The sequence below is a fragment of the Prionailurus viverrinus genome, chromosome D2 (assembly GCF_022837055.1).
Source record: "Prionailurus viverrinus isolate Anna chromosome D2, UM_Priviv_1.0, whole genome shotgun sequence".
Taxonomy (NCBI): domain Eukaryota; kingdom Metazoa; phylum Chordata; class Mammalia; order Carnivora; family Felidae; genus Prionailurus; species Prionailurus viverrinus.
The window spans coordinates 43,302,863-43,330,408 of NC_062571.1; the positions used below are offsets into that span (position 1 = coordinate 43,302,863).

At 41.2% G+C, this 27,546-nt stretch overlaps 1 protein-coding gene across 2 annotated transcripts; it reads left to right on the forward strand.

The window, feature by feature from the left end:
- Positions 1 to 322: 322 nt before the first annotated feature.
- GHITM (growth hormone inducible transmembrane protein) lies at positions 323 to 18,748 on the forward strand. 2 transcript variants are annotated; one of them, XM_047824634.1, is made up of 9 exons: positions 323 to 479; positions 1,898 to 2,062; positions 3,268 to 3,367; positions 4,610 to 4,721; positions 5,362 to 5,503; positions 8,710 to 8,818; positions 15,047 to 15,235; positions 15,865 to 16,036; positions 17,309 to 18,748. In XM_047824634.1, exons 2-9 carry the CDS (start codon positions 1,934 to 1,936, stop codon positions 17,391 to 17,393), a joined length of 1,038 nt encoding a protein of 345 aa, XP_047680590.1. In that variant the 5' UTR covers positions 323 to 479; positions 1,898 to 1,933; the 3' UTR covers positions 17,394 to 18,748. The 2 variants fall into 2 exon arrangements, with proteins under 2 accessions (XP_047680590.1, XP_047680591.1); XM_047824635.1 differs by lacking the exon at positions 323 to 479 and adding an exon at positions 1,193 to 1,216.
- Positions 18,749 to 27,546: the final 8,798 nt, after the last annotated feature.

Genomic DNA, 27,546 nt, shown 5'->3' on the forward strand with positions numbered 1-27,546 from the left:
TTTCCATACAACACCCAGTGCTCATTCCAAAAGGTGCCCTCCTCAATACCCATCACCCACACTCCCCTCACACTATTCTTTTTCAATTTTTACGTAATTCTTGTGACTGCCGCTACTGAAAGTGTTGAGACAAAAACGTAGACTAGCTCCGCTACCCATAGCTGACACGACCAAAATGCTTTCGCTGCCCACACCCAAAATGGACGCTGACTATGACGCTCCTGGCAATTCTCTACTGGCCCCGCCCCTCTAGCCCGGAACCCCTCCTCCCTACCGTGCCCGCCCTTCCGTCAGAGATCTGCTCATGATTGGGTGTCCCTAGTGTTTGGCGATCCTCCGGATGTTGCGTCACTCAGGGAGTAGGGGAGACTGCGCGCGCACAGACAGTAAAGAGCGGGCGGAGGGCCAGGGAGGTGTGCGCGGTTGCGTATCGCCGGCCCGGAAGGGTAACTGCGCGGTTGAGGTGACCGGGGACTGAGGTATGGCCACTCCGGGCCGATTGTGGCACCGCAGATCTACTGTCATGATGGCTAGCTTCGCGGGGCCGCTGGGTGCATCCGAGGAGAGCTGAAGGCGGCGGCACTGCTGGCTGCGTCACAGCCTGGCGGCGCGTTAGAGTCACCGTCCTGTGGGTGACCGGGTGAATGGGGGCGACGGCTGCAGGGCCTGAGATAGGCTGGCAGGGGCTCGCCCCCCGCTGCCCTCTTCTGCAGGGGCAGCGAGGTGCTGAATCACCCTGCGGCCGGGCCGCACAGCCACCGCTCTCTCAGATAAGGGGGTGCTTGATAAGGATTGTGCATTGACTCTGGGAGACTGGAGGCTTGCTGCCGAGTCTAGTCTAGAGAGCTGGTTGAACTTTCTCAGGGGACCAGGCGCTTGATTGCATCAGTGCTTACGGGAGCGTTTGGGGTTTGGAGTCGGTGATACCTTACCCATTTTATAGCTAACTCACAGGCGTCTCAGAGGGCAAACAGTGTTTCGAGGCCATTTCTAGCATGTGGCAGAAGCAAGATTTCTCCGTTTTTCTGTTACGCGACGTGGTGGCCACTCGGTTGGGCCTCTTTCCCAGTCCATGTGTCGATGACTGAGGAGATAAACAGCAACAACGTACTGAGATGATGTAACGACGTGAAAGTATTAGAAGGACTCGGTATTTTCCCAGTGTTGTACACCCTCTTATAGATTCAGTGGTAGAGCTGGAAGTACACTCGGTTAAGTAAGTTTTAGCAAAGATTCTTAACTATTGGTGTGCTAGGTAAAACTATTCCTGGGTCCCATTCCTAGAGATTGAATTATTAGGACCGGAGTTAAGACCCAGGATCTACGTTTTAAGACACATCCTAGGTGGTTTCAGTACCTTGGGTATTTTTATCACATTTTGAAAGAAAGTACTATTTGGCGTGTTTAGCAAAAAATTCATAATGCGTCATTACTGTTGAGGTCTTGAAGCCTTACAGTGCAGTCTGACCTTGAAGAGTTATTCAGCTCTTCCTTGGATGACGTTTTTGTTCTGCTCAAAAGTTGTACAGAGTCTTGTTTTAAATTTTCCCATCGAATTCTGGTGTAAATCTTAAAACCATATCTGTAAAAGCCATCACACACCCTGTAATTTTCTTAAGAAATTAGCATTCACTTTGTATTACATACATAACTTCTACAGAGTTATACACCTTATTGTTCAACCTGGAATTTAATTCTGTTTTGGTGAACCATCCCATACTGGATTCTGGGATAGATTTCTTGAAATAACGGGGAATAAACAGAATTCATCTTTATCATTTAAAAAGGTCACTTCCATTTTTCTCCTAAAATAGGATTGGTCCTTTCGTATCTCTGTATCTTCTGTGTTAATTCCCTCAATTAGTTAGTGGGTTATTTTTTGTCTGTGTCTAACTAGCATTTCAGATCTGCCTGGTAAACCTGGTGCACCACCATGCTGGCCGCAAGACTTGTGTGTCTCCGGACATTACCTTCCAGGGTTTTCCAACCAGCTTTCACCAAGGCCTCGCCTGTTGTGAAGAGTTCCATCACGAAGCATCAATGGCTCTTAACACCCAGCAGGGTAAAGATAATCTGAATGTTTTCATATTGTGTCTCTGTGCACTAGGACCTTTTATTTCTTTTTTTTGGACAGAGTATGAAGTTCCCTATTTTACCATTAGTGATGCGCTGAAACAGCCCTGATAATGCCCCAAATCAGTTCTTTCTCCCCATTAGTTTTGTATCATTTTGTTCCTCCTTACCATGTATGAAAGAGCTCTTATAACTTTCTCTTACAGCTTTTGGAATTTCATTCAGAGAATTTACAGTGATTTGTGAGAGATTGAGAGCTGTTACGGCTCAGGAGATTGTGGAGCCTGTAGTAAAAAGCTGAAGAACCCAGGAATATTACCAGTTGGCCAGTAGCTAGAAATGTTACTAAAAATGTCATTTCAGCTTTTGATTAGAGAGTGGTAAAATCCATTAGGTTAGGGATGCCTGGGTGGCTCCATGGGTTAAGTGTCCAACTTTGGCTCAGGTCATAATCTCCTGGTTTGTGAGTTTGAGCCCTGCATCCAGCTCTGTGCTGACAGCTCAGAACCTGGAACCTCTTCAGATTCTGTGTCCCTCTCTCTCTCTCTCTCTGCCCCTCCCCTGCTCGTGCTCTGTCTCTGTTTATCAATAATAAATAAACATTTTAAAAAATCCGTTAGGTTAGAGAGAAATAGATTTATCATTCATCGTTTACATTGGAAGTATAAGTTTTGAAATATGAGGTAAATAAGGAAATATATACAGGCTAAAAGAGACAGCTGTTTTCCTCTTGAGTTAACTGTTCCCTGTTGAAAACAGCTAAAATAGAGGTAGTAGTCATCCCGCCCTTTCTTTGGCTTTGTGTTCAGCAAAGATAACTTTCGTGAGCCCCATTCCCCAGATTTAAAAAAAATGCAGCTAATACATATTGAATGCAGATTTTTTAGCAGTTAGTCCTTGAAATATAATTCTAGAGATATAAATCTGTGGTTTTTTAAATAAACAATTATTTCGAAACTTTAAGAAATAAAGTTGTGAACTAAGGAGTTAAGTGAATCACTTCAAAGATAGACCATAGGTAGGGTCTACATTGAATTTTTTAGATTGGCTAACATACCTTTGTAGTGAAAGTACATACATAGAAACGACCAAATTAGTATAGAGTTTTCTAATGCAATGAGATTTAATTTTATTTTACTGATAACATTCTGTTATGGTGTGTGTGCTGTGTGTCTTTGTTTTCGTGTATATCAGGAATATGCCACCAAGACGAGAGTTGGGATCCGGCGTGGGAAAACTGTCCAAGAACTTAAGGAGGCAGCAGTGGAACCATCAATGGAAAAAATATTCAAAAGTAGGCAGTAGTCTTTAGTTTTTGAGCTGGAATATGTGAATACATTTTACATGCATGAACAGCTTCCTAAACATACGTACAAACTTACGTATACGAGCATTTCCTTGGAAGAAAGGCAATCCATCATTCTTCAGGATCTTGTGGCCCAGAATAATATTTCACACTGGGTCCATTGGTTTCCATTCATATTTCTTCCAGAGAAAATGTTATTTTTACCATTTTTTAAAAAGGATTAGTAGTATGACATGATATAAAAACATATAATCTGTTAAGGAAGTTCATTTGAAGTTGCATAGAATCTTCAAGCATATCATGTTTGTGTATGTTTCAAGTCAAGAGAAAATCACTAAAACAGATACTAATAAAAACCTAAATGTTCAAGAAGAGTCCTCTTAACTGGTTGTTCATATAAGGCCTCCCTGGAAACCAGACGTAACAAAGTCAGTTTGGATTTCAGCTTTGCAAGTTTAACCAGATTGTTCATCTAGCCACGTATACTCAACACTATTGCTTGTTAACAACTTTACAGAATGTCAATATATTATAATGAGAAAGAGTTGTAATCAGTGTCCTTCAGGGCATTTCTTTCTGATAAGTAAGTTGCCCTGAAAACCAAATCGTATGAATCCTACAGCTACAGCACAGTAATAATCTTAGCAAATTTATACTAAAGGGGGTAAGACGCTGTTGATGAATACTTCCAGCCAGTTAGAGTTGATAAGCTGTTTGTTTCTCTTGCTCTTGTTTTAGAGCATCCTCTCCCTTGATTCCGCTCCATAAATATTGATTACACTTTTGATTCCTTTTTCTTTCTCTTTGTAAAGCATCATCTTTGTTAATAGCACTTTAGACACAGCGTGATATGATTATTAACATTTCTTTTTCATCTTTCTAAGAATATCTTGAGAACGTACCCCCGATTCTTAGGAATAAAACACTATTACAGAAGTATTCCCATGTCCACAGATATACTGCCTCCTTAAAGTTCATTGGAGTGAAATTGAAGGCCAGTCAAGTCTGATCCTTTCTGTATTATTACACTTAGTTTAACATTGTCCTTTTTTACTGGTGCCCTAATTTTAAGACCATTGCTATACCCCTATATATTCTAACTATGGTTTTACAAAGGAGTATGGTATATAGTTTGATTTTCCTCGTATAAATATTAGAGAGCTTACCATCCCTTTTCAATTTAGTGAAGATATGACTGTATTAATGCGCATTTCCTTCTGTGCTCTGCAGTTGATCAGATGGGAAGATGGTTTATTGCTGGAGGGGCTGCTGTTGGTCTTGGAGCATTGTGCTACTATGGCTTGGGAATGTCTAATGAGATTGGAGCTATTGAAAAGGCTGTGTAAGTAAATTGTTCCCAAACATTTCTAATCTTAAAGATTCCAGTTTGGTTTTCATCCTTGCCTTTTGCCACTTTTGGAATGTTTTATATCTAGTCTTCCAACTGTATAGAAATACACATGAATAAAAATGAAATCTTTTGGCATCTGTTCAAACTTAAGTAAAAATCTTTTACCAAGGTTATATGTGTTTAGGCAAGGAGAAAATGTGTTTTTTTTGTAGATGTGCCAAGTGCTTATGTTTTATGTTTTTATTTTTTAAACTTTATTTTGAGAGAGGGAGAGAGTACAAGCTGGAAAAGGGCAGAAAGAGAGGGACAGAGAATTCCAGCCAGGCTCTACGCTGTCATCACAGAGCCCAGTACTGGGCTCTATCTCACAAACCGTGAGATCATGACCTGAGCCGAAATCAAAAGTCAGATGCTTTTAACTGACTGAGCCACCCCAGTGCCCCAAAGTTCTTATGTTTTATATCATTTAATTTTTATGATAGCTCCAATGCATGCATCATTATTTCCATGATAAATGAAGTGAATACGATAGCAGTAAATTGATATTTCCTAAAGTTTCCCAGCAAATAAATAATTGAACCAAAATTTATATCCATGCTTTCATAAATGAACCATGTTGTGTTTCTTACAGAATTTGGCCTCAGTATGTGAAGGATAGAATTCATTCTACCTATATGTACTTAGCAGGAAGTATTGGTTTAACAGCTTTGTCCGCCCTGGCAGTGAGCAGAACTCCTGTGCTTATGAACTTCATGATGAGAGGCTCTTGGGTGGTAAGTCAGCTTGTTTTTGTTTTCCTTTTCCACTAAATACCAAAAGTTTAGGCAAAAAATATTGGCCGGGGGTGGGGGGGAGTGGATTAAATGGAAAGAATCCCTTACTATATTGACAGGTTGTTCAAATCTGAATTAATAGTGCAGCTGAGACAAAGTAGGAAGTACATTCTGAGATAAATCAGCTATCATTCTTAGTTGAGTGTATATTTAAATACTGGTAAAGGGGTTGAAAACCAAACATACAGGAATATCCTACTTACCTAGAAGCAGCTATCAAATAGCTTGTATTTTATAGCAATTTTATTAAAAAAAAAAAAAGGCAGGGCAAATGCAAAGCCATCTTAGAAATCAGTGGAAAATATGTATTGCTAACATTCTGAACTTTCCTGACCCTGTGTAGGGTTTTACATTCAGTGAGTGTTTCTTGAGCATTTGTTAATTTTTCTGGATTAAAAAAATAGTGATTTCAAAAGTGGTAGCTATTTTTCTACTGTCTGGTTGAAGAGATGAACTTGAGTAAGTGGTAAAGGATGTGCAAGGAGAAGTAGAAAGTGTAAAATCAGTTGAAAGACTGTTTTCATCTTGGACTAGTAGGGAAGTTCCATGAAAGAGACGTTTATTTCACCAGAACTGTTGGAGGCTATCATTTTTTATTTTAGGAGAGAACAAAGGTAGTCTAGGTTTGCAGAACAGCTTGAGCAAAGGAGAAGAGGTAGTCATTAAAACCCGCGGAGTGCTCACTCACTCACTCTCTCAAATAAACAAACATTGGGGAGGGCAACGCCTGGATGGCTCAGTCAAGTGTCTGACTCTTGGTATTGGCTGAGCTCGTGATCTCCTGATCTTGGGATTGAGCCCCCGTGTCAGAATCCCTTCTTGGAATTCTTTCTCTGCCCCTCACCCTCGTGCACGCGCACGCTCGTGCGCGTGCTCGCTCGCTCGCTCGCTCTCTCTCCTCCAAATAACATTAGAAGAAAACATCAGAGTGGAGTTCGAGTATCTGAGGTCTAGAGTGTAAAGAAGACACAATCAGACAGTGTCTGGTTGCCACACTGAGGAGCGGGTCTAATCAGTGAGAAGCGGTTGCAGATACTGGAACAGCAGAAAATACGATTTGTCTTTGAGTTCTAAGAAGTCAAATGGAAGAGACAAGAAGCAAGTATACCAGCTGGGGCTTTTCAAGATCTGAAGTGGAGGATTATAAGAATGTGAGCTATGAGTTTGAGACTGGAAGGGAATGGGGATGGGACCATTTATATCATACAGATTTCCAAATCTGTACTTTCCAAAGAAGAACCATTTAGGGTAGTGTGGCCGTTTGGACACTTCAGTATTCTTAGAATCTTACTTCTCAGATGGGTGTCCTGAATCTCCTAGCCTAGAACTTCATGAAGGCACAGAATAAGCACGGTGCATTCTCACCAGGAATGTACATTTTAATCAGGCAAATAATTTAAAACAATGATTTTTAACAAAGCAATGTGGTTATAAGAGAAAAATTTAAGTATACAAAGAGTTTAGCCCCTAAAATAAGACTTCAAAGAAGTGTTTGTGCTTGGGCCATATTCTCAACTTACTTTCGGCATAAGATTACTCTTACCTGCTGTTAGAACTACTTAAATTAAAAAATTTGGAAAGCCAGGCAGGTGCTACAGAGAGGAAGATGAAGATTTGGGGGGGGGGGGGGGGGGGAGGGGACAGACATACACACAAATAATGTCAAAGTTGACACCAAGTGATTTTGGAACAGAGGAGAGGCTTCTGACACTGCTCATGGCAGTCAGGGTACCTCCCAGAATAACTTTCCAGGGGACGAGATAATCCTTGAATAACTCAAATGAATTAGGCAAAATAAACAGAATTAAAGAGGCATGAAATGGGGTCATATTCGCATCCCTACTATTTCATTGTAGCTGGAGTGTAGAGTATGGAACGGTGAAAGGCAAAGAATGGAACTGGGTCATGAACATGAAGGACCTTAAAAGAAAAAAATACAGTTGTGATAAATACCCTGAAAGTGCCTTGCATTTGTATGAAGAAATGCATAAAGTGGGTTTTAGTAATTATTTCTTCATTGGAAAGTGATCTAGTAGAACTCTGCTTTTTTCTGTTGATGAGTAAAGGCTTTCCCATTCTCAGCAAAAATAGCTGTTTTGTTTTTATCTGTACCTTACATCTGAGGTTGAACATTCACATACCTGTGTTCAGATGGATAATGCAGAGGAGGGAGGCAGGCCTTAGGTCACACAAGGGATTAGTGACATCTAACCAAAAGCATTCACAATCTGTTGTTTTTTGAATAGTTGGGCTACCAGATATCTGCTGTTTTCTGTCCAAGAGTAGCAAATTTGCAGTTTCTGTTTCAGGTTTCCTAAAGGTTCATTACAGACTTTCTCTATTATGTACATTTCTTTCTATATGCACAAGAAGTGTTTAAGTGTCATAACAATGGAAATGTAAGATAAAAGGGACGGAGGACCAAGTCAGCTAGAAAACTAAGAGGATAGAGAAGTAGAATCTTATTCTCTTTTCCATGTGCTTCTGTTTGTTTTTTAGGTTTTTGTTAAGCAAATGATGGAGTTCAAGGCAGTGTGCTATGTATATATTCTAATTGGTGTATCATGACAAGTTTTTTTCAATGTAGTTTGCTATGCAAAAATAAATACAATTAATAATTATTTTGGGATTCTTAAAGAGGTCTTGTTAGGTCTCTGTCTAGGAAGAATACAATTTTTAAAAGGTCATGTTATCAATCAGAGCTCAACATACTCACTTGAAGAGTCTGCAAAACTTTGTGTGACAGTAGGGGACACTCTTGTCCCCTCCTAGATCAGTTTTCATTATCCTTAATTTTTTTTTTTTAATTTTTTAATGTTCATTTATTTTTGAGAGAGAGTGAGAGAGAGCACAAGTGGGGGAGGGGCAGAGAGCAAGGGAGACACAGAATCTGAAGCAGGCTCTAGGCTCTAAGCTGTCAGCACAGAGCCTGACATGGGGCTCGAACACACGAACTGCAAGATCATGACCTGAGCTGCAAGATCATGACCAAGTTGGATGATTAGCCGACTGAGCCACTCAGGCGCCCTTATCCTTAATCTTCTTAAACAAAATTTATTGGAGGGACTAGCTTAACTTGGAACTTGCGGGTTTTTCTTTTGTTGTTGTATATAAGGATTGATTTTTCTCAGTAACGTGTGTTTCAGACAATTGGTGCAACCTTTGCAGCCATGATTGGAGCTGGAATGCTGGTACAGTCAATACCATATGACCAGAACCCAGGCCCAAAGCATCTTGCTTGGTTACTACATTCTGGTATGTTCTAACTTTAAATTTTTATTAAATAACCTTCATTACTGTCTTCTTTGGTTCTTTACAATTGTGAATGACTTGTGCATAATTTAATAAAGACTCATGTTTAGAAAACACTTATAGTTTTTTGTACGTAATAGTGGTTGTATTATAGCCAGATCTCTACTCTGAAAAAATAATTATTCAGATACTAAGACCATGGACATCCCAGTATTATACTTGGCCTCCTGTGACAGTCTAATACACGTAGAGATTTCCTTTATGTATTTTGCCTAATACTAGAAGCATTTCAAACCTGATACACATTACTTGAGAATTATTCTTGTGTATCTTTAGAAAAATTTTAAAATGAGGGTGGAGAAGGAAAGGAGGAGGTAAGTCACAAGAAAGAATAGGAGTACAGGATCTTGCAATGGAGCATTGGAAGAAGGAAAACAATGAGAAAGACCTTTGGAAGTGTACTTTGTCTCTGATACAGTTAACTGGGTCATTATTTAGATGGGTCTTAGCTCAAAGTTACCATGGACAGGGCAAAGGCTGTCCACTCCCTGGTATTGCAGGACAGTTTTAATATCCTTTTAGGTATATGTTGTGATATCTCCCTTAATTATGGAGACACAAATATTTTAAAGTTTAGATAAAGTGTTGCCATTATCTGTGGGTTGAATAAAGAGCCAACTAGACCTAGAAGCAAAAGTGTGTCTTAGATACGTGTTCTCTACCTCAAAACAAGACAGATTTTTTTCTATATATTTTTTTGAGTATAGGTGATAAACAATGTTACAGCGGCAAGTGTACAACATAGTGTTTCCAGTTCTGTATACGTTATGCTATACGCCTCACAGTGCAGCTACCATCTGTCACTTTATAGCACTATTACAGTGTCACTGACTATATTCCCTATGCTGTGCCTTTTACTCCTGTGATTTACTCTGTAACAGGAAGCCTGTATCTCCCACTCCTTTCACCCATCTTGCCCATCCTCCCACCTCCCCTCTGGCAACAATCCGTTCTCTGTTTTTATGGATCTGTTTCTCCTTTTTATTTTTTTATTCACTTAAGACAAGTTTTATGAGCATTTCCTTGAAACTTTCTTGGAAGCAGGCTCTGAAATGTTTCTTACGTGGGTTAGTAAATGGAAATTAGGTTTTTGGCACCCAGTGAGCCAGATTTCCAGTGCAAACTATGTCATTCATATTATGTGCTGTTTTTGTTTTGGTAAACAGACTTCACATGACTTCACAATCTCAGTTTTCAACTCTCTTCCATTAGGCCTGAGGTTATTCAACCATAGATTTTGTCTATGGAGTTTTACAGGACAAAGTCCTTGTGATGGAGGGAGGTGGTCCAGTATTTTCTAGTACCAATAACCTGCTTTAAAAAAATTTTTATCCAAAATATAATATGTGTACTTCTAAAAATGTAGTATCTCTTGAGTGCTATCTGTAAATATTTAAGGATTACTCAGCTTCGGGACAACTGCATATCACAGTAGTATACAGAGCTTTTTGTTTTTAAGTATTAAGTGTATATCCTTTCATTAAAACACCAAAATCCTCACCATCTGAGTTTAGCATTTATGTTACAGTTACAATTCTCTGGATTATAGTATCTTGTCCAGTGAATGGACTTTTGCACCTGTTTCCATTTTAGACACTTGAGTTCCTTGAGAAAACTGGTTCAGTGTTTTTACCTCTGATAAGTAGTAAATATTTAGTGACTTATTGAATTAAAATAGTCATGTTGTTTCAATTTGAGCTTAGAATTAAGGGCTTTCTATCTGGGTTGCTTAGAAAACTCCTTTTAATCTGATACTGTAGTGTATAAATTACTTGAGGTATTTAATGTATTGGAGGGGACCCCCAACACTACCCATTTGTTCAGTATTTTTTTAGAAGGAGTCATAGGACTCAGCATATAGTTGTACTCAGAGCTAAGGACATCAAAAGGACACATGACAGAATCTGGAGAAATCCATCCACAGGCTTTCAGTGTGCTCCCTCCTTCCTTTGAGGGGACCTAGTAAGGATGTGTAAAGTGCAGTAACATACAGTGTTTCTGCCCAGGGAAGCCCGTTAGAGACTTGGTACCCACAGGCTTTAATAAGGGCTAATCATGTAGGCACCCTCCTAACAACTACCAAAATACAGATTCCAGAAGGAAAACAGACTTTCAGCATAACTCTTAACTGTTTGCACAAGTAGTCTAACCCTGCCAGAGAATGATTTAAGTGCCAAGTTCTTAAATTCCAGCCAAGGACCAGCCCTGCAAGCAAGTCTTTGTAGAGATAACCTTAGGCCTGCTATGCTAAACCTTCCCTGCACAGCATGAATGCCAATTTTTGCTTTATGCTTCATATATACCTACCTATTTTAAGCTATGCAGGCAGGCATTAGTATTCCTGTTTTGTGGATGAGGAAGCTAAGTTATGTGAGGTCAGTATGCCAGGAAGTGCTGTATTATTTCTTCAAGTCTAGCCCTGTATCCACTTTTTTTTTTTTTAAGAGAGAGCATGAGCTGAGGAAGGCTAGAGAGAGGGGGAGAGAGAAAGGATCTGAAGCGGGCTCAGTGCTGATAGCAGAGAGCCCAATGTGGGGCTTGAACTCATGAACCATGAGATGTTGACCTGAGCTGAAGTCAGATGCTTAACCAACTGAGCCACTCAGGCACCCATGTCCACTCTTTCATTCACTGGAATGATTGAGCTGAGAACTGAAGGAAGCTTAGGTGACCCAAGGGCACCCCCTCACAGTATTAAAGGGACATCAGAGTTGGCTTTTGACCAATATTAACATCCCAGTGCATTCCATTTTCATTTTTCATCCAGACGTTTAGCACTATGCAGATACAGCTGTGGTCTTCATCAGGACTAAGTGATACTATGCAGGAATTACTGAAATGATCATTGGAAAACTATTCTAATTGTGTTTTTCCCCCAGCTTTATCAGGATGTAATTACCACGTGATACTGTAAGTTTTCAGATGTACAACTGGTTGATTTATACATTTATATATTACGTAATGACTACCACCATAGCATTAGCTAACACCTCCATTCCGTATTTACCGTTTCTTTTTTGTGGTGAGAGTACATTTAAGATCTGGTCTCTTAGCAACATTCAAGTAGATGATACAGTGATAGCTGTAATCACCATGTGTATATTAGGTCCTCAGATTTGTTAATCTTACAATTGGAAGTTTGTACCCTTTTACCAGTATCACCCCATTTCCCCTACCCCATTACCCCTGGTAACCACCACTCTATGCTCTGTTTCTCTGAGTTTGACTTTTTTAGATTGCACATAGAAGTGACATCATATGGTATTTGTTCTTCTCTTAGTTCACTTAGTATCATGCCCTCAGGGTCCATTCATGTTGTCAAAAATGGCAAGATCTCATTTTTTTTTATGGCTGAATACTACTCCATTGTGTATATACACCACGTCATCTTTATCCATTCACCCATCAAAGGACAATTTGGTTTTTGTATCTTGGAGATTATAAGTAATGCTGCAGTGAACATGGGAGTACAGACATCTTTATAAGATCCTGGTTTCCTATCTTTTGGTTATAAACCCCGAAGTGGGATTGCTAAATCATATGGTAATTATCGTTTTAATTTTTTAAGGAACCTGCATACAACTGGCTGTACCAGTTTGGTGAATGTTAGTTTTTGTTCACAATAATAATGGTGAGCTATCTTTATTAGTTTTGTAATTAATAATGTCCTTAAGCAGCAGACATCTATTACCATTTAAGATTTTTATGAGAAAGTATCATTGAAAAATCTCTGAATAAACTTTTTTGTTTTGCTAAAGCTACAGGGAGGCTGGGCCACAGCTCCCCACACCATCAGATAACCAGCCCTTAGAGAACAGGCTCACCAAAGAGCCAGACCGTGGGGAACAGACCTTTGGAGGGACCTCCCTAAAGCTGACAAAAAGTCCTGGAGGACCAGACCCCCAAAGGCCTCAAACTTAGGGGCTACTGTTCTGAAAAGGCCAAGAATCAGGTGCCCACACTCTTTGAGGACCCAGATACTGAGGATAAGTCTCCCAGAGGGCTAGAACACAAAGAGCCTGATTGCCAAAGAGCTAGGCCACGAGAGTTGTATCTCTCAGAGGACCGTGGCATCTGGGATGAGACCTTGGCACGGCATGGTGGCCAGGATCTCTGGAAGACCAAGCCGCCAAGGGCCAGACCCCCCAGTGGTGCAGCTGCTCTAGAAAACTGTGGAGGTTCCTCAAAAAATTAAAAATAGATCTACCCTATGACCCACCAATAGCACTGCTAGGAATTTACCCAAGGGATACAGGAGTGCTGATGCATAGGGGCACTTGTACCCCAATGTTTATAGCAGCACTTTCAACAATAGCCAAATTATGGAAAGAGCCTAAATGTCCATCAGCTGACAAATGGGTAAAAAGAAATTGTGGTTTATATACACAATGGAATACTACGTGGCAATGAGAAAGAATGAAATATGGCCCTTGGTAGCAACGTGGATGGAACTGGAGAGTGTGATGCTAAGTGAAATAAGCCATACAGAGAAAGACAGATACCGTATGTTTTCACTCTTAGGTGGATCCTGAGAAACTTAACAGAAGTCTATGGGGGAGGGGAAGAAAAAAAAAGAAAAGAGGTAGGAGAGGGAGAGAGCCAAAGCATAAGAGACTCTTAAAAACTGAGAACAAACTGAGGGTTGAGGGGGGGGTGGGAGGGAGGGGAGGGTGGGTGATGGGTATTGAGGAGGGCACCTTTTGGGATGAGCACTGGGTGTTGTATGGAAACCAATTTGACAGTAAATTTCATATTAAAAAAAAAAAGAAAAGAAAAGAACCTCCAATGAACCTAACCATGCAGAATGACAAAACCAAAGAAGTGTATCATTGCCGTTGAGGCCACTCGAGAAACTGTCTTTGACAGGGTCAGCCCACACAGGAGAGGACCATTTGAGGGGCAGGCCATGGAAAACAGGACCACCAGGCTAGACCCTGGGGAGCCAGGGGAGGATTGGGCTCCACAAGGGGGTGCTGTGAAAGCGTGATGAGGGAGGCAGGGCCTCATTCTTGCTCCCTGGTACCAGCTCTACCTCCTGCTCCTGGCCCCCTCCTATTCCTGGCCATTGGTGGCTAATGGGGTCAAGAGAACCTGGAGCAGAGAGCTGGCACCAGTATAGGGAGGGGGGCGGGGGGAAGGACACTTTTTCATCCTCTGCCTGTGGCTTAATGCAAATTTTGGGACAGGGAGTTAGTTACCTGGGGCAAGTAATGTGGGGAGCATGATGGAGAATAAAGGTTTTTTTGTGGATTCTGCACAAAATTTGCTAAAAATGTTGCTGTCAGTTGCAAAACTGATGGGAATCCTAATAGAAATGTCATAGAGGAATTTTTATTCAGTATTTTTCTTACAGCAAAAGCTATTTTTAGTTGTTCATTATCATGTGATAATATCTTATTACTTGATCTAGAAATGTTACTTTCACAAAAGAGACACACTGTTAAAATTATAGGATGAAGATAGCTCCTATTCTGAGTTAAACTCTGCACATTTAATGTGTAAGAAGAGGGCAGCTTGTTCTACTGAGCACTGAAATAATGCCTTATCTGAGATTTATTTTTTTTAATTAAGGTGTTCTTTTCACCTTTGCTGATTAAATTATTGGTGCCTTTCACTAATTTTCCTGAACTTGTTGATAAATATCTGACAACTAAAATTACTGTTTACAAACTGAGCTGACATTCCCTTCTACCCAAGGAAACAATGGTGTCTGTCCTTGAAGTTCCTGCATCTTAAGATTAGCATCATATATGCGTTCTCTAATTTTACTTTGTTCCCATTTGGCAGCAGCAGGTTTGACCTTGAGTTAGTCATTTTAAGCCTTTTTGTCTCAATTCTTACATATATATGAATTTTATGAAGAATACCAGTAGGCTCACACACAGATAATGAACCATGTAGAATTTGATAAAGTTATTAAAACGCCAAATTAATGTTTGTGTTTTTGAGTTGAGACTGTTTAACCAGGTATAGTGTTGTGATTTTGAATTTGGATAGCCACAAGTTTGGGGTGTGGAATTTGGGGGTAGTATCACCTAAATAAGGGAGAGATGTTGTAGTCCTGTTGTTTAACCATAAGGTACATGATGTTCAGATGGTGTGTTAGTTACAAGTGGTGTTTTCTTTCTGGTTCTTACTTAGTCAATACTTAACTACTTGCTCTTTCTCCAGGTGTAATGGGTGCAGTGGTGGCTCCACTGACAATGTTAGGGGGGCCTCTTCTCATCAGAGCTGCATGGTACACGGCAGGCATTGTGGGAGGCCTCTCCACTGTGGCCATGTGCGCACCTAGTGAGAAGTTTCTGAACATGGGAGCGCCCCTGGGAGTGGGCCTGGGTGTCGTCTTTGTGTCATCACTGGGTGAGCTACTGCGCTTTGACATTCACTTCTTGGTATCCGAAAACCATTGATGTACTCAGCTATCCTAATGGAGGGAACTTATTAAGAGTTATTAAAATTTTTTTAATGTTTATTTATTTTTGAGAGAGAGAGCATGAACAGGGGAGGGGCAGAGAGAGAGAGGGAAACACAGCATCTGAAGCAGGCTCCAGGCTCTGAGCTATCATCACAGAACCTGACATGGGGCTCGAACTTGTCAACTGTGAGATCATGACCTGAGCCAAAGTCAGATGCTCAACTGACTGAGCCACACAGGTGCCCCAAGAGTTATTTTAAAAAGTTTAAAAGACAAACACTAATTAGACTGCATTTTCTTATTTGGCATCATGGTAAACTATTTTGGGTTTCACATAATACATCTAAAATGGGAAAGTTCCTCTGGAGAACATGCAAGAGCCTTTCTGTAATGTGGGTAAGTGACCCATTACAGGCATAAGTATCATGGGTTTGGACTGAATATGCATATAATTACACGGTGCATATAGTCAGTCTTTTTCCTATCTGTGCAGTACACTAAAAGGTTTTTTTTAAAGAAATGTTAATCATAAATCCAGTTAGAGAAGAGTCCTTTTTTCTTTTTTTCCTCCCAGGATCTATGTTTCTTCCACCCACCACTGTGGCTGGTGCCACTCTGTACTCAGTGGCAATTTATGGTGGATTAGTTCTTTTCAGCATGTTTCTTCTGTATGATACACAAAAAGTAATCAAGCGTGCAGAAATAGTGCCACCATATGGAGTCCAAAAATATGATCCCATCAATTCGTAAGTAGTCTTCATGTCTTGTCTCTGTTACACAGGACGTTTGTGTTACTATGGTCTGTTTTGTTTTATGGTTGTATTAGTTTCCTAGGGCTACCATAACAAATATTACAAACCGAATGGTTCAAACCATGGAAATTTACACTCTTGCAGTTCTAGAGGCTAGAAATCTGAAATCAAGGTGTCATCAGGCTTGATACTTTCTGAGGGCTCTAAGAGAATCCTCCCTGCCTCTCTTCTAGCTTCTTGTTTTGGCCAGCAATCCTTGACATTCCTTGTCTTATAGGTACATCACTCCAATCTCTCCCTCTGTCTTCACATGGCATTCTTCCCGTATGTCTCTCTCTGTCACCTCTTATAAGGACACCAGTCATTTTGGGTGGAGGCCCACCCCATTCCAGTATTAACCTCATCTTCCCTCCTATCTTGATTATATTTGCAAAGACCCTCTTCCCAAATAAGGCCACATTTACAGGTACAGGGATTAGGATGTCAACATATCTTGAATTCAACCCACAGTAATGGGTTTGTCAAATTTTACGATCTCTGTTGTTGTTTGATCTATTGTATCTTTTTAGTAAGCTATGTATCCACAGAACATTTGATTATATTGTAACTAAGTTTAATTTAGATATTCAGTTAAGTCCAAATATTTACCTACTTTTGTTAATTAGCTTTGTGGTGCGGTTGTTATATAACAACACTTTTTTTCTCTTTTCTTGGCCTCTCCACCAAAGTAGGTTATTTTATTTAAACAATTTTGTTGGGTTTCATGTTTTCTATCACATTTTTACAAGTAATTTGTTTTTTGTTTCTTTGAAGGTAAAATTTAATGTTTTTTTTAAAAAATGCTGCTGTAACAGATATATAACAGGTTTTGGTTGGTGGTGGGGGGTTTCCTTGAGGGGATGTTTAAAAATGCCAGACTTGTGTCTAACACATTTTTATGAAGGTGCTACTTTAGTTTTGTTTTAATTATTTCTTGGCCTATCTTACAGGGTGTTTCTGCAAGATACTACACTCATAAGAGAGGGTCAGAGGGTAGAATAATGATTTTTAAAACTGCCCTTTAACATTTCAAAGATTAATCTGCCAAGGAAAATCTTGACTGTTTTCAGAGCCTTCCTTAGTTGGCATCTTTTCTTTTTCTGATTTCCATTTCATATGCTGTACCTATGACAAATAGTATTGCTTTTCTTTTCTAGATTAAGAAATAGTTCTTTTAGAGTTATTAGAATTACATCATCTATAACAGGCCGTAATTTTCTTTTCCAGGATGCTGGGAATCTACATGGATACGTTAAATATATTTATGCGAGTTGCCAGTATTCTAGCAACTGGAAGCAACAGAAAGAAGTGAAGCAACTCAGCTTCTGACCTCTCCAGTACCTCGGATATCTTGTTTGTTTAATAGGGGCAGGTGTTCACGGAATAGTTTGTATAAGCAGCTTTCACTGATATGTAGAAGATAAGACTTGTCAGCAGGTTTCAGATGTTTGGTGATTTGATGCTTCAGGTCTAGCTTTCTCTTCTAAAGAATAAATTCAGTTGTTCTCTTCCAAATAAGCACACACATTTCCAGTTTCTCAAGTGTGAGTAATTCTAAAACGTTTTAATGAATGTGAAAACTAAGGTTTGTGTTGTGAGGATTTAACTGTTCTGTTTTTAAATTTATTTAAGTGAAAATTAGCAGATTTTGTTTTGCTGCATATTTTTTGAAATGCAGAAATATTAAGTAATGTCATAAGTGACGTAGAAGTTTGGTAAAGGGACCAGAGAGAAGCAAAGGATCACCTTCAGTCTTTGAATACTTAGCACTTGTGTCGGTGGTGAGCCAGTGAGAGGGGTCTGGCTCTTTGGAGACAAATTAATCATTGCTGTTTTCACATTCATCTGTTGAACTTAATCAAAAGCATTGAGCATAAACAAAGATCTAGGTGATTCATTCTCCCAATGTTCCTTTCTTTCTCAGTGCTATCTTTACAATGTAGAAGTGATCGTGTTTGGCTTTCCATTGTTTGACATTGTTAGGACAGTTGAGAATGTTAATCATCTGGAGAATTCCTGACATGTAGTTAAGTATGTTTAAGTTTTACTTTTAAACCTTATGGAGCAAAATATCCTTAAAACTCTTCTCAGGATGAAACATTCAAAGCATGAAATCTGTTGCATTTTCAAATATACAAACACAGTATTCCTAATTGCTGAATTTTTTTTGCATATTTATTGAAATGTTTAAGAGAATATATGCTTGCCTTTCTTCATCTCTTCAGGCTTTGAAGCTTTTATTAGAAAAGCCTGTTTGTGGCTTACACTTAAGATTATGAAAGCAGTTTTTCTCTCAGGACTTGGTTTCTTGCATTCCTCTCAGACTAAGCACTAAAAACACAGGAGAGCATAGCTAGTCTTTCTTCATGAACTATATCAATCAAAACTATAGTGGGCAAAGTGTTTTGTTAGAGTTTCCCCCAGCAGACTTTTCCTTCTCTTCTGCATGGGCGATTACTTGACTGTTGTGATATTGATAAGTTTTTTTGATATAGAAGAGTTATTTTTGGAAGTTCTTAATGAATGAAATAAGTGTGTATGATTATTGAGATGATTGGTGTTTTTGACAAATATTTATTACAGTAATCCAGAAGTAACTATTCTAACCACCTCAAATTACATAGAATGCTTATTTCTGAATTAATAAATGTTCCAGCCAGGTGGTGATTGGTCTGTAATTTTTCCAGCTGAACCATACGCATACTATTTGGATAGAGGATTTGTTTCATGTGCTGTCTTACCCTAGTATGTAGAGTACAGGGTGATTATGACCACAACACTTATAGCCAGACTGCCTTTAATTGAACCCCACTTCTTCCACTTATTTCTTAAGTGACCTTGGGCAAATTACTTAATCTCTCTGTGCCCATTTTTGAAGATGGTAACAGAGCCTCCCTCCTAGGATTGAGGTTCTGAAATGTGTGGGCATTTAGCTCTATAAATGCTTCAGCTGCGGGTTAGGGGGTCAGGGTGGGTGTTGTCTTGAGAAAAATCTTAAGTGCCGAATTCTGTTTTTTCCCTTCTCTACTTTAGTTCCTATACACTGTCAGTGTGGTCTTAAAGGTCTTGTCTTCAGTCACATTTTAGAGTCCAAAGTTTATATCCCTATGTTACGATGGTATCACATAAAACAAAATGCTATAATTTCAACAATGGGTATCAGGCAGAAGTTTATTTAGAAAAATAAGGTATGTCTTTTTTTTTGTTTTTAGTTTATTTTTCAGTTTAGTTTATCACAGCACTTTTTCTGACTTTGCTAAGACAAGGAAGACTGCAGTATAAAACGTGAGTTATATAAAATGTGAATACTTACAAAATAAAATATTATAATAGATCTAAAGTGATTTAAAAAAAAAAAAAATCACTAGTTCCTAGACTCCATTAACATGCCATCAAGGTCTTTACTTCACATTCCTAACAGGGAAGAGTGAAGACCTGCACATGGATAGGCTTTAGGCAAAAAAGAAAAATATCTGTTCTTTATGTTCTAAAACATCCCCTGAAGCGTTACAGGATAACCGAGATATATAGTTAAAAAATAATCACACAGGTGGCACCTGGGTGTCTCAGTTAAGCATCTGACTCTTGATTTTGACTTAGATGATGATTTCACAGTGCGGGAGATAGCATGGAGCCTGCCTGGGATTCTCTCTGCCCCTCCCTGCTCCAAATAAATAAATATTAAAAATAATAATCACAAGGCACTTGGGTGACTCAAGTATGTTAGGCATCTGACTTCAGCTCTGGTCATGATCTCACAGTTTGTGAGTTCGAGTCCTGCATCAGGTGGACTTGAGCCCTGCTTTGGATGAGCCCCGCTTCTGTGTCTCTCTGTCTCTCTCTGTCCGTTGTCACTTGCGCCCTCTCTCAAAAATCAAAAAATAAAGGCCCTTTTGGTTTTTTAGAATGGTATCCTAAACATTCAGTCAGAAAACAGGAGTGTGGTGGGGTACCTGGTTAACTCAGTTGGTTGAGCATCCGACTCTTGATTTCAGCTCAGGTCACGATCTCATGGTTCATGGGCTTTCTACTGACAGCATGGAGCCTGCTTGGAATTCTCTGTCTGCCTCTCTCCCACTTGCGCGTACACTCACTCTCTTTCAAAATAAATTTTAAAGAAAAACTTAAAAAAAAAAAAAAAGAAAAATCGTGTGTCAGGTACCATGGTGCCTGAACCCAGGGGAAACATGGTCCATTAGTGAACAAAGCTTTTTGTTTCTAAGGTGTGCCAGGAGGAAGTCTTCCAAGAGAAAACAATTGTTTCAGCACATAGTAAAGGGAGGGTGTTTGACACAGCCTGAGTATGTTGGAGGAAGAGTAGGAAAGCAGGGAAGGATGGCAAGAAATGGCAGTTCCCTGGAAGCCTGATTTCCTGCTCACAACAGGTGTGTGTTCTGCGCCAGGACCTCGAACCCTTGAATGTTTTCTACGTACTTGAAAATATTAGAACGTGGGAAGAAAGGCAGGCATGTTTCCTTTAAAATTGTTCATCTGGACAGAGGGTGTGTGCCCATGTTAAAGTTCTTGAAACTGAGTGATACCCAAGATTTGTATCATTCCAGTATGGCAGGAGGGTACAGATAACGCTGTTAATTGCCAATGATTCAATTGTATTATTATTGTATGCTAAGTCCTTTGCATAAATCATAAGATTGCTTTGGGCTAGGTACTTGATATCCCCATTTTCCAAGGAGTAAGCTGAAGCCCACAAAAGTTTGATATTTGCACAAGGTCATATGGCTGGCAAGAAGGGGTAGAGTCAAACATCTTAGTCAATCAAGCTGGAAAGTTCGATGGATGCCACAGGGCTGAAATCCTGTTTGAGAATCAAAAGCACTGTACAAATTAAATAGGTTGAGATTTTGCTAAAAATGCTTAGAGTGTTAGAATGTTAGTGTTTATAAAAAAAAAGGGGGGGGGGGCACCTGGGTGGCTCAGTCGGTTAAGCGTCCGACTTCGGCTCAGGTCATGATCTCACAGTTCGTGGGCTCTGTGCTGACAGCTTAGAGCCTGGAGCCTGTTTCAGATTCTGTGTCTCCCTCTCTCTCTGACCCTCCCCCGTTCATGCTCTATCTCTGTCTCAAAAATAAACATTTTAAAAAAATGAAAAAAAAAGTTAGCGTTTATCAAAAGGGATTGGTTCCAGTATCTGAAGAATAAATGGTAATCATGTTTTACTTCCCCAGATCCTATTTGTTATATCTAGTACCATAAACTCCTTTACTCAATTGCTTGGTCAAACGATTTTTTTAAGGTCAATGTAATCAGTAAGATGGAGTTCTCCCTAAATACACTCAATTTAGCTAGCAGTCAGAATGGAAGCCATTTTTCAGGAAAAGATGAAAGCTATCACCTTGGAAGACTTGGCCTTTTGTAAAGAAGTTCAGGAAACTGGAGAAAGTTTCCCCAGTATAACACTTGAAAATTGCAAAAGGAGCATATTGTGGCAGAAGCAAAGATGAAATCAATTAGGGAAGAGGGATTATATGGGCCATTCTAGCCAGTTAGCCTGAGGGCAGGTGTGCAGTCTGTCCCCCTCTGCCTCAGCATTTCATTCTGCCTCACTCATGGCTTGTATTTGTATTGCTTCCTCACTGGTGGGGTGTTCTCCTAAGGGGCCACCGAGTCTCATAGGTGGTGGGGGTACTGCAGCCTCACTGGATCTAGAAATAGAGAACTGATATTTTCTAGCAGGACCAAATTGCCATTCATGCTCACACATGAGCACACAAGTTTAGGAACAATTTTTGAAAATTTAAGACAAATGCTTTCCACTGAGTACTTTGTAAAAGTTGCCTAATCACCTGGATATGTCAGCTAGCCACCATCATACGTCTTTCCTTGTGTGTGAACCACCTGGGCTGCTCACCTGTATGCCCCAGAGTGGTTTTACATAGCGTCACCGAGCTTCGTGAAACAAGATTTACGTGATGACTTCATAGGAAGGGTGTTTGTTCTAGGTCTTAATTTTTATTTACTCATTAGTCATGTTGCCTCAATACCAAGAGCTTTGTTTTTTATACTTCATTTCTGAATTAATATGAATTTTTTGCAAAACTAAACGATCTTAAAATCAGTGGCATTTTAGAATTAAAAAACATTCCAGTAGTTGATCTTCCCATTTCTAATAATTCATTGTCCTATGAGAACGGGGAACTGAAGGATTATCTTTCCATAATTGTAGCGACTTTTACTGATGATTTAGAGGAAATCTTCCACAAGAGGATACAAATTAGCTCCACACCCAGTTACGTAAGTCATGCAGGTTGAATGGACTGATTTCCCAGCAATGCAAAAATGCTTCCAAAGCAGGACTAGTGGGAGTTGAGAAAGCGTTAGTGGTTTGATGTGATCTAACTTCATAAAGGAGAGTGAGGGATTTGATAGGTGCAGTTTGCTATTCTGAAGGAATTAACTCTACCAACTGTGGGGGGGGAACAAAGATGAATGAGAAACTTTCTGCCCTGGCGTCCTAGCTGGGCTTGAAAAATCTGTAAAACAGCATCTGATGGGCAGAAGCAGTGGGTAGTAGCCAGGAGAAATCTGCGAGTGAAAGAAGGCCGGCGGCCCTGCTGACCTTTGAGCAGTGAATGTTGGAGACAGAAGGTCTCCAGTGGGAAATTTAGGGCCCAAACACAAGTCACTCTTCTAGGAGCTTAAGTCAACAGAGCCCTCTATTAGGTACCATGTAGGTCAAAAGTGAGAAATAGCGACAAATAACCCAAGGTAATTGTAAAGTCATCTAGAAACTACAAAAACATTATCCAGACTAATTGCTACAGGAGTTCGGAGAAAGGGGGCAGTTGGGTGCGTGCCCACAGGAATGTAGGTGTCCACACACACCAGCACAGAGCTTGGTGCCTGGAGGAGGCTCCTTGCTTGAGGGAAGGGGGATGTTTGGGCAGCCCCGACATGCAGCATTATGGGAGGTATCCTGCCCTACTTGATGGGAGCCCAGCCTTCTCTGCTTGCAAACCAAACGTGCTTGTGACTCTGCTGGTGTGCTCACAAATTGTCACCCTTACCATACTGGGTGCCTCAGGAAAGATGGGAGTATTGTCACCTACTTCATTGAAGTAGAAGAGTCATGTACAAAGAAGATGGGGAAATCATGACAAGACTTTCACAGGTGTTAATTCTGAGTAGGAAAAAAATGGCATTTGGTAGGAAAATGGGGTGTTGTGTATCTTTGCCAATATATTATGGCTATCCCTAAGCAATTTTTTTTCAAAAGGAAAGTACTTCTGGAAAGAAAGTACATTGGAAAACCCTAAAAGAAGCTTCTCAGGTTTTAGGAACTTAGTGGAAAGACCCAGAAAGCAGAACATGTCTCCACACTGCGGCCTTTGGCACGTCTCCTTTCAGACGAGCTGGACCCAGAGCCTTCGAGGTCCCTGTAGCCCTGACACGCTGCGTCCACAACAACAGGCTTGAAGCTGACGCCAGGATGACAGCTCCGGCTGCACCTCGAACACCCGCCCTGTCCCGGTGATGCTAGATGGGGGGGTGAGAATACAGAAAGGTGACACCTCTCTTCTGGGAAGCCTGCTGCCAAACCTGCAAGGCGCAGAACAGACGCTGACAAACAGGATTCATCCCAACTCTGCGGTTCTCTCGGCTTTAAGCACTGGCAAAAGTGGACAACCTTGACATTGCCCTTCCTCCCGCCGCCCAATTCTCTCACAATTGTTTTCCCGGTCCTCACCCTCTTGGTCAAACTTCACGTTTGTAATGGGCCTGCTCTCAGTCATTTAGACCTGAATTTCAGTGTCTTTTTCTTTTTTCTTTTTTTTTTTAATTTTACCTGAATCGAGGCAAGAAAAGACAACCATTGTTCCGCGTTAAAAAAGCGTCCTACATCCTTGAACACAAGTGGAAGGCTGGTATTGTTTTGGAGACCGGATGCTGTTGACAAAGGGAAGGAAAGCTATGTACCTGTCTTCTGGTAATGGTCCACCTAATCTAACAATTGTTTTCATGTAGCACGACACTTTAGCATTACCCTCTCATCCAAAGAATCTGTTTCTCTCCAGCTTCAGCTACTCTTTTACTGAGAAACAGAGAAGTTGAGCAATTTGTCCAGGTTCGCACAGGCTAAGACATGGCAGAGCTCTGGTTAGAGCTTGGACCCCAAGGCTCTAGAGTATAGGGGAGGTAGGAAGACAGAAATTGTGGACAGGGGTTCTGAGTCCCTGGCTCCAGGCTGAAACCACAGGGCAGGTGTGAGGTGATGGGGGCAAAGGGCCCAGACCTCCAGACACACAGAGACAGAGACAGGAAAGCAGCCAAGGGATTATTCCTATCAGGTAGTGGCCTCACAGTTATTCCTGTACCCACATGAGTGGCCACAGGATAAAAAAGACCTTGCCTTCTAGTCTCCCCAAGGTGCCTTTGTGGTGTGGAAAAGGTGACATTCCAGCATGACTCCCACGGAAGAGCCCGAGGCCTGCTGACAGCCACTGTGGTGAGGTAGGGTAGCCCACAGTCCTGGCTACAGGGAGATAGCCCACCCCCAGAGAAAGGACGGTGGGAGGATGCACAGCATTGGTGAGAACCCAGGGGACCAGTGAGGGCAGGGGTAGAAGGAACACTGCCTGCATATACCAGTCTTATTCCAGTAGCAAGAGGCAGTGAGCTGGAGGCTTATGAGGAAGTTCGGGTTAATTGTAAAAAATAGAGGGAGCTATTGGTTTCTTGTACAATTTGGGGGTGGCAGGTAAGCTAAATAGTAACGTGGGTTATTTTTGACTACTTTTGAGCTCTCACGGAACCAACATTAGGAAAAAAACCTCAGCTTTGGAGTCAGGCCGAGCTGGTTCCAGGTGAGAAGTTGCCCTGAGTGTTTTTGTGAGGGGAAAGGAAACCTCACTTTCCCTTGTTGCAAGATGAAAATTCAGTGCCTGCCTCCCTGGGGTTGGTGGGTGGGAGGATTAAATAAGACAGCTGAGGATCACAACGGTGTCTGGCTCCTTCCTCTATTGTAAACTGATCTGCAATTTGCTAAGCAAATAAAGGAGGGAGAGTCATTTCTGATCAATTACAGGATTCATAAAACACGTTTGGAAAAAAAGTGTGGCAACCAAGAATAAAGTGTGGGACACAGGCCAAAAATGTTCTACCTGTAAAGGGCGGGGACACTTCAGGCATTTTCCTAATTGACCTTAGAAATCACAAATTTGACTTGAAAATTTTTTTCTTCCTTGTAAATTTCCCTGAGTGTCGGATGTGTCTCCGGAGACTTCTCAGGAAGGCTTCCAAGTGTTTCAAAATCATCTTTAGATAATTTATTCAAAGCCTCAAATATTATTTTTTGTACCCAAACTGCATATGCTTAAAACTAACAGGTGTTCCTGTTAAAATGCTTCTCATTTTCACTTCTCACAACCCAACATGAGATTTCAAATATTCTAAAGAGCCAGAGGTGTTTCTTCCTTTTTTAAAGTAAGAAGTTGACAACTATCCTTGAAATGTTAAAAAAAAAAAAAAAAGCAGCTGAAAATTTGCGTACAGTGATGGTCTCTGGGGAGTGGGGTTTTGGGGGAAACTGATACTTTATACCCAGTGTTATCTAAATTAGTGCGGGCATAGATAGATTGCTTCGGCAATTTTTCATAAGCATTCAAAAATCAGGGTGGAATTCTGACATCTGAATCTATTCTTCCCGTTTAAACATATGTTCCCAGGAATAGCTGCAAATCTCTGAATCCTATGTGTGAGTGGCTAAGGAACAGAGCCCTGGAGACAGCCAGTTTTGCTGGCCCTTAGCTGTGTGGTAGGTACCCTTACAGCTCTGATCTGTGGTGAGAAAAAAGCTGTGTTGAGAACCTAACGTCTTTCTCTGACTCCGCGGCCGAGTGGTAGAGGGTCCTGAGAAATCCAAACAAACCTCCCTCTTCACTAGCCTGAGAGTCTAATTTCTGCACCACTGCTAAGCAGTTAGAGTTCAGATTTGGCCTAATCCCTGTCCCCTTTGGCAGATAGGTTGCTCTTTTCTCCTCTGATGACACTTTGCCAAAAGCAAACAGGAACCATGCCAATGCAAAGACTACCTATTACAACAGGTAATAGGTGAGTGGTAGCCAAACGTAAGCTGTTGACCAACTTGGTGGTGACCCCCCAAATGACCTCACATAAAAATAAAAGTGGCATTAGTCCTTGATGTAGACCATGGATACAATCCTAATTACAGGAAGCATCGTTGGGAAACCGATGACTTTATGGACCTGTACCATGCCCTTTGAGAACAGTGTGCTGGCTGTCAAATGCAGGCTGAGGACAAGTCCCGCCCTCTTCCTGGCCCTTTCCAAAAGTGGCTGTTCCAAAGGCTCTCCTAAGGCACCTGGAGTTGTCCCTGGTAGGCCCCCCGGGGTCACCCTGACCATACCCTCTGCTATGGCCACTGCATGCTCAGCACAGCCTTCAGGATTCAGAGCACAGCTTGGAAAGGGAATCAGACAGGGGCTGGGCAGGTGCCTAACATGATATGACATGTGGTTCTTAAGCCCAGCAGCCCAACCAGTTTCTTTGTGTGGATGTGAATGCATGAAAGCTGACTTTAAAAAGATATCCCCAACTACTGATTTGCTTACCAAACTGTCCCAACACATGGTCTAAATTGTATCTCTAATCTCTAGCAAGAGAGGAGGGCCAGTGGAGCGCAACTGTTAGCCAGTCTTGGGCAGCAGGGAATGTCTCGATTGGCTGCCAGGAACCAGCAAGGTCCTGGGGGAGCTGAACCAGACACTGGCATCTTCCCATGTGCCCTTCAAAGCTGGAAACCAGATAGCCAGTTGGCTAGAAGGGCACACTCATTAAGGCAAAGGACAGATGGCCATGATACCACAAGGGCAAACACAAATTCTGAGTATCTGCATGGCTTGCCTCCACCAACGGAAGCTCCCTGAGGTCAGGCCCAGCGTCTTCCATGTCTCCCGGGCCAAGTGCATGGCCTAGCCCACAGAATACGTTCAGTGAATAGGTGACAAGCAGCCTTCTGCACCCACTGGCAGACTCTTCCCTATGGCCACCCTTGTAAGATGTTTGCTTCTCCACACATTTGCTCAGGCTGATCTTCTACCTGAAGTGCCCTTTCACTTCATCATAAACATCCATCAAGGTCCAGCTGCAGCCCCACCCCCTTAACAGCTATATGGATATCCACCAGGTTGCACATGGCCTCTCACACATGCCCTCACTCATGCTTGTGCCCATTTCACAGATGGGAAGCAGACTCAGAAGCATTCAGTGGCAAGTTCCAGGGTCACACTGCTGATAAATCCTGTGCAAAGCAAGAGCTCAAACCCACATCATCTGATTCCAGGCTCTCTGCTCCCTACATTTCACCAATTGCTTAGAAGTCCTCCCTGAGGTTCGCAAAGAGTTTTATGGTCCTCCTGCCCCATCTTAGGAATGAACAGGAAGATCTGTGTGTGATCGAATTATTACTGACACTAAAAGTTAACGTT

Coding starts and splice junctions, on each gene's coding strand:
- GHITM (XM_047824634.1), top strand. CDS start 1,934: ATGCTGGCCGCAAGACTTGTGTGTCTCCGGACATTACCTTCCAGGGTT. Junction 3,368..4,609: donor AATGGAAAAAATATTCAAAA/GTAGGCAGTAGT, acceptor TGTGCTCTGCAG/TTGATCAGATGGGAAGATGG. Junction 15,236..15,864: donor CGTCTTTGTGTCATCACTGG/GTGAGCTACTGC, acceptor TTTTCCTCCCAG/GATCTATGTTTCTTCCACCC.